General features: G+C 41.6%; 1 protein-coding gene across 2 annotated transcripts; it reads right to left on the reverse strand.

Moving 5' to 3' along the window:
• Window positions 1-464: 464 nt before the first annotated feature.
• Window positions 465-4,152, reverse strand: LOC124701194 (SKP1-like protein 21). Of its 2 annotated transcripts, none has more exons than XM_047233245.1 (9): window positions 3,979-4,152; window positions 3,654-3,878; window positions 3,164-3,355; window positions 2,932-3,042; window positions 2,719-2,794; window positions 1,904-2,001; window positions 1,665-1,822; window positions 1,164-1,258; window positions 465-869 (listed from the first exon to the last, which is right to left on the reverse strand). In XM_047233245.1, exons 1-9 carry the CDS (start codon window positions 4,012-4,014, stop codon window positions 853-855), a joined length of 1,008 nt encoding a protein of 335 aa, XP_047089201.1. In that variant the 5' UTR covers window positions 4,015-4,152; the 3' UTR covers window positions 465-852. The 2 variants fall into 2 exon arrangements, with proteins under 2 accessions (XP_047089201.1, XP_047089200.1); XM_047233244.1 differs by having other exon boundaries at window positions 1,137-1,258.
• Between the last annotated feature and the right edge of the window lie 2,805 nt (window positions 4,153-6,957).

Consider the following 6,957-nt stretch of genomic DNA (forward strand, 5'->3'; position numbering starts at 1 on the left):
ATCTATATTTTCTAGGATTATTCCAAACTATATAACTTAAAGAGTATTGGTATTGGTATAACTATACCAAATATGTAGACAAATTTTGGGCTCCTAGGTCCTGGAGGCCCGGGGTGTGCTATAAAATAAAATCCCCTAGTTCATGTTTCCTAAGCTATCAGAAGATGTATGTGTACAAATAACCTTGTCCAATGACTTTCCCTCAACAACGAAGAAATATCCATTGTAATACTGAAAAAGAAAATACATACACAATAATTTCTACAGTTTATACTATAAGCTGCTGGAATAAAAAATCAGATTTAGGCTCTGCTTTTTTTACGACTATTTGTTATTTCATTGTGTTTACGACTATAGGCATACATCTATATATCTATCTAATCCGTGAGAAATTGAGAAAACAACGAAAGCAGATAACAAAATATACTCAGTCAACGTAAAACAGCAGATCAAAGCACACAGGATGCAAAGTAATCAACGGAACTTCTTTCACAGCAGCGATGATATCATCTGTTACAGTTGCACACTATGCTCTATCCAGGAAAATTGGCAAGACAGCGATGAAAAAACCGAGTCAACTCCGAACGCTAACCCAAGAAATGACACGACTGGAAAAAATTCTTCATGTTCCTTGATCTATCTAAACCTCGCTATGCTTCATCCCAACCAGATGAGCCAGCCCCTGCGCCTAAAACGGCCAAGGGGACCAGATGCACATTGTCGGCAAGCTTGGTTCCGAGTTTCGAGGCCTCTTCGGCATTGAAGAAACAGGTGATCACTTGGTCTCTGGATCTCTTCGAAGCTGTATGTGCACACTTTTCCTATGCTTCTGCTTTTGATCCTGCTTGACAGTCACCTGTGGTTGAACCCTGCAGAATTGCAAGCAAATTTAATAGACCAATACAACTGAGTTACAAAATGAGGTGGTGCATGAATGAGGTCATTACGTTATACTAATCACACACTATCTTTAAGGTCAAGTGATTACAATTAGATTATTATTTAATCTCATTAACAAGAATGCCCGTGTAAGGGTAAGGACATCTTATTACTTATTACTATACTATATTCAGTAAAGTGGGCTATATTCTTTATTCACTAGTAACTGTTTCAACTATTCTATATGGAAAAATTACCAGAAAATCTCTGCAGAGAATTATTACCACCAATCAGTTGCGACTCAATTCTTCTTTCTTGACCCAAATGCATTCTCTCAGGCCAAACAGAATTCAGCCTCCTTGCAAAATCTTCCACTTCTCTGCATGTTCAACACAAAGTATGTCATTAATTAGGATCAGAGCATCGGTCCAGGCATACGAGTAAACGGTTTAATAACCTCCTCAATACAGAACAGAGCAAAAATCATACTACCAACCCTTTAGCTTGCTCCATATTACAGCCAAGTCAGTTAATGCTATTACCAATTCTGAATTTTAAGCTGAGAAACTTTTATTTTTTTAGAACAGCTCATGAGAACAAGCACATAAAGATATTCATTATTTCAGCGCAGGACCATATATTTATAATTGAGTACCATATTGGTAGATGCACGATACAGCGCCCATAATATTTACTACTTCAAAAAGAAATGAATGTGAAAACAAAGCAAAGAAAAAAAAACAAGCTAATGGCATGCATATGTACCAGAGATTTAATATCCTTACCTATCAAGCTCTTCCTGCATTGCAGGATCAAGTCCATCATCAAGGTCACCGTCTTCAAAGGGATACTCATTATCATCTTGCACATCTGAAGTTTGGCAAGGAGCTCTAGGAATATTACCAATACCCACATTGCATGGAACCGCACAGGCAGCTTCCCCCTAAACTCAACAGATAAAAAATGTAAGAAACAGAAGTACTTCACATAACTACACTGCATGAAATAATGTACGAGATATAACCTTATTTACAGGTTCAAGGTCAGCTTTTGGGGGGTTCTTAGCATCCTTCCTTCTCTTGTTCTTTTTCTTACTCTTGCCACCTTTCCCACCTCCAGAACCTGTAAAGTGAAGAGCTGTTTAATCACAATCAAGTGACCCAGTTGCATGCTTGCCACATTGTGGGTTTGGTAACTTGGAACCATAAACATAATAACTCATCTTATAACAGAATATAAAGCATAAGAGTAACAACAATCTTAATGTCAGTTAACAAGTCAGAAAGGAGAAATAGATGTGCCATCATAAAATAATCAGATGGTCCCGCAGCTGATTGTTCTTGAAGGCTACTCTTACAAGCTACTCCCTGGATTGCCCCCATTAAAATAAACTATTTGTTTCAATTATATGGGACACCAAATCACTCAGAGTATTCAACTCTTCAGGATACCAAGATTTCAACGCCTACCATTGTAGTTCAATCTAGGTCAATAACTTCTAGAGACAAAGTTCTAGAGCAAAATCCTACCAGTATTCCAATCAGGCATTAAATCCATAAGATGAAACTACCCATCATAAAGTAAGTTACTGAACGCAAATGGCATGGGTGCGGGGTAATGAAAGCTAAGTGACTGAACATTAAGTTCTTCTCAACCTACAAACCATCATCTGGCATATGCATTCACTGCAGTAATAGATGGATCAGCATACTGTAGCTAGATTGCAGGGAGTTAAAACTAATTCAAGTTGATACATAGCTCATTTGTTCAGGAAAACAACTTTGTTATTTATCATTATAGAAAAATATACAGTCAACATAACTCACTGCAGTTATATACCTCCATCCCCATTTATAAAACATAATAACTCATCCAAAGATCGCTCATCTTTGTGCTCTTGCTGTACTTGAATATCCTGAAACAAAGGGAAGACCAGAGGTTAATAACATGTAAGATCTAAGGAGCAAATCAACTGGACAAGAGGGATAAACATCATTGTGCAGGACATAACATGTCAAAGCATGCAAAACAGGTGAAATCAATCAGAATTACCTTTAGTTTCTGGCGCTCCTGCAGTTCTTTCCGCTTCTTTGCATATAATCGATTCAATAATCGAATCCTAGGGTCATCATTTATGTTTTTTAGAGGCTCCAATTTCTCTTCCTGGATGCAAGTAAGATGTCAGTAAGTGCTGAATATGATTGTATGAACGAATTTAACTCTGCTGTTAAGTAACGAAGCAAACTCCTGCTGATTCTCAACAAGAAAAATGTGCCTTCAGTACCTCTGTTAAGTCATCTGGTAAGTGAAAGATATCCCGGATTTCCTCAGGTGTCTTTCCTTCAATGATTCGAGCAAGTGCTCGACTGGTAAGATCAACCAATGGCTTTAGTTGAAGACTGTCAGCTGCAGATGTCAGCTCACACAGTTTTTCTGTGTCTATCCTAACAAACTTTTCATCAAATGACTTCCGCTCCTGCATAATAAAGACAAACCTCATTAAGGTAACTGAAACAAAGGTAAGATCATCAAATTAGAGTAAAGGTATAAGCCAAACTGCATATAACTTCCTATTCAGTGACCTTTTTTTCTGAGGTACAAAAATCGAAGCACTGATATCATCCTTATGATGAAAAAGTAACACTGTTGAAGCCACACGAATTTTACATGAGACAAAAATTATACAGCGATCTATACTTGCACCATGTGCATAGGCAGAACATAGAGAGAAGGGGGAGGAATCAAGTAAGGCTCAATAGCCAGTTGCAGCATACCTTGTTTGAGCGCCCTGGGACTTGATGAAAACGGCAGTAGTCAAGAATCAAACTTAAACTTGCCGGATTAACTCGTTCCGGGAGAGCAATAGCATGATTTTTGGCAGACCCGGTGCCATTTTTCACAATTTCTCGACAAATCATAGGGCAGAACATGGCAACCTCCTCCTCCACTTGTTGTATGGACCCATCAAAGCACTGAAGCCAAATATAAGTCTTCAATGCCTGCACATTCATAATAGGCTTAAGTAAGGGCTAAATAAGATTAGAAAGAAGTTTTCTCCTAAGGCAAACAAATTTAAGCTAACAAATGCATGAATCATACCTCTGGTTTTATTACTGATAACTCACTTTCTGACATTATTGCAAATGCCAGAAAAAAATATGGGAGGAACCGAGTGCACCACAGAATTTACAAGGAACTTCTTTATGTGTATTCAACCACTCTGTATTCCAACGTCCAGCAATTAACAGAAAACCTTACCCTGCATAAAAAAATCAGGGCAAGCTTTATTTGCTTGTGAGAAGGGGCAATGACCTGATTTCTCTCGACAAGGAATCAGGATATCCCTTATTTTCTCTTCAGAACGGGCAATGACCTTACTTCTCTCTGTATTATACAACGCCATTGTTAGGTAGCAGGGGAGTAAATGTTGTTTAACAAGACAGTTTACTAGACTCGCTTAATTCAGTAAACTACGCATCAGAAAGGACTTGGGACAAGGATGAATTGAGTATCTGGATTTTGCCAACTACAAGTAATCGCACAGAGATGAAAGAATGACAGCAAGGAATAAACACCTTTGAACGGAGGTTATGCCTAAAACCCATCTACTAGTCAAGGCAGTGCATAATCAAAATTGCCACATGAAAGGAAATATACTTGTGTCCTAAATAACTTAATACTCCCATGTTCCTCGGACCACCTTTGAACGGAGATTATGTAAAAAAAAAACATCTACTACTCGAGGTGGTGCATAACCAAAATCTCCACATGAAACGGAGCATATACTGCTGTCTTAAGAAATATTATCTCGGGAACCATTGTTCGCTCCGTAGGCGTACAATTCCAGCACAGTAGATTGCAAATTAACCAGCTGAGTGGTACGCCAAGCACGACCAAGCCATTGGTATTCCAAGCCGTACGTTCAATTGGTTCAAGGAACTGTTCGTTGCGTTGAATACCGACGGATAGGGGAACCAATCTACGACATCCCGCAATCAGAAACACGGAAAATTCAATCCCACGGAACGGCCCCTAATCCAGAGAGATTCGGCCAGAAGGCGGCCACTCGCCCTAGCGGCTTACACGCCCGCAACGTGGTAGGCCGGACACCGGGAGGCGGCATGCGAACCCTAAAAACAGAGCCGCGCGCGAGTCGCGCCGGAAATGGGGGTTAAACCCTAAATGAAGAAAAACGGCGGCGGGGGACGCGGGCCCTAGCCGGATTGCGGAACCCGCCAATCAGGGAACCCCGGGCGGCGCCGAGGCCGGCGCCCCGCCCCGCCCAAAACCCGAGGCCCCGGTGGAAGGGTAGAGACGGGAACGGGAGGAGGAGGACTGGTTGTTGGCGGCCGCGGGGCGTACCTCGGGGAAGGGAGGGAGGGCGTGAAGGCGGCGGAGGGCGGCGGGGAGGAGACGGCGGCGGCGAGTGGCGGGCGGCGGCGGCGGCGGCGAGAGGAGGGGAGGCGTGGCGTATTTTTTTGGTTGGTGGGCGTGCGTTTGGTTTGGTTTGGGGAAGGGAAATGGAGGCGACGAGCGGAGGAAGCCGAAGGGGTCGGCTCGCACGCCCAGTCCTCCTCCCTTATCTATCTGCCTCACCCATCTGGCCCGATGGGCCATCCCTCATATCGGGCCTCCTTCTGTTCACCAGGCCTTACCTGGGCCTGGTTCTCATGTTTTTTTTAGATTCACACGGAGACAATTCCATTTATAGCATAAATAAACGAATCCAATGTTCAGAAAACGGGTTCACCAAACACATACTGGGATGCTCGAACAAAGCCGCGGCTCTGAACCAGAGCGACAAGTTTTAAACCTAAAGCTACCAGCCCATTCCAGGAGCTCAACCAAAACACCTCAGCTCGGCGCCAACAAAAGCACGCCAACTCTCTAGTCACCAGCTAAACGAAAATGCCACCACATGCATTACACCAGCACCAAAAGCACTACTAGCAAACTATTCTTTTGAAACTGAAACATCATAGCACGATGTGGACCGAGGCGTCTTCCTCTAGATGCTCCTTCAGGTAAGTCAGAGAAGCTCTCCCACCATGCTCGGTCTTTGAGGCAGGAGGAAATCCACTCGAAACTGGTGCACTTCAGCTTGACGTTGGTTCTAGGGGTGTTTTGATGAGTTTCACCAAGATCTCCATAAACGTATCCACATCCTTCCGAGTTTGATCCTTCAAAGGAACTTTCTAGTTCCTCGGGTATGAAAGAATTACTCTCCACACCTGCTTCAAATCCATCCAAGTTAGTTTATTAAAAACTATACTATTTCTAGAATTTCTAATCCCCCACAAAATACCAGAAGACATGAAATTAAATCGCAGAACCTCTTATTACATAACCATCTTCCAGCTACATCTAAGTATTTATCCACCCTATGTTTGAAGCAACTATCAACCAAACAACAAATGCTTTTGGCTACGATGCAATCAAAAAAGAGATGATGCACACTCTCAAATTCTTTACAGAAGGAACATTTCATAGGTTTTGGAATACTCCTATGTCTTAAATTATCCCCAATCATGATCTTGTTCCGTGAAAATAACCACCAAACACCTGGACCCTGGGAGGGATTTTCAAATCCCAGACTGCAGGAAGATAAATGGGAGTTATGCCTCTAAAATTAACTAAAGCATACGTAGACTTGGAAGAATATAACCCATTAGTTTCATATGACCAAATAAGTTGACATTTTAGCAATAGCCACTAATTCATGCCACTATGTCATCATTTCATCAGAGAAAGTCCTCCTAAAATCACATCTCAGGTTTGTTCCATCCCACACGTCACAAGCTATTTTAGTTTGTTGGTTAGAGACAAAATATATATCTCAAAACTCTGTAGCTTAGTTAGTATTAACAAACCAAATGTCTTCCCAAAATCTAACACTCATACCATTCCCAATTTTCCACTTGTAGCCAAAACTCACTCCCTCTGCAGCCCCCAATACCCCTTTCCAAAAGGTTGATGGATGAGTATCATGGCAACATAAAATGTTTGGATTCCTAGTGTTATATTTGCTATCTATCTTTTTTTCCACAGAGTTCCTTCACCCTGTATATATCTCTTAAC

The sequence above is a fragment of the Lolium rigidum genome, chromosome 3 (genome assembly GCF_022539505.1).
Source record: "Lolium rigidum isolate FL_2022 chromosome 3, APGP_CSIRO_Lrig_0.1, whole genome shotgun sequence".
NCBI classification, from domain to species: Eukaryota; Viridiplantae; Streptophyta; class Magnoliopsida; order Poales; family Poaceae; genus Lolium; species Lolium rigidum.

Excerpts from the sequence above, each read along its gene's own strand:
- LOC124701194 (XM_047233244.1), bottom strand. The coding sequence starts at position 4,014 with ATGTCAGAAAGTGAGTTATCAGTAATAAAACCAGAG. Across the intron at positions 3,356-3,653 it reads TCCCAGGGCGCTCAAACAAG|GAGCGGAAGTCATTTGATGA; the intron begins GTATGCTGCAAC and ends TTTATTATGCAG. Across the intron at positions 2,002-2,718 it reads TTTTATAAATGGGGATGGAG|GTTCTGGAGGTGGGAAAGGT; the intron begins GTATATAACTGC and ends TTCACTTTACAG.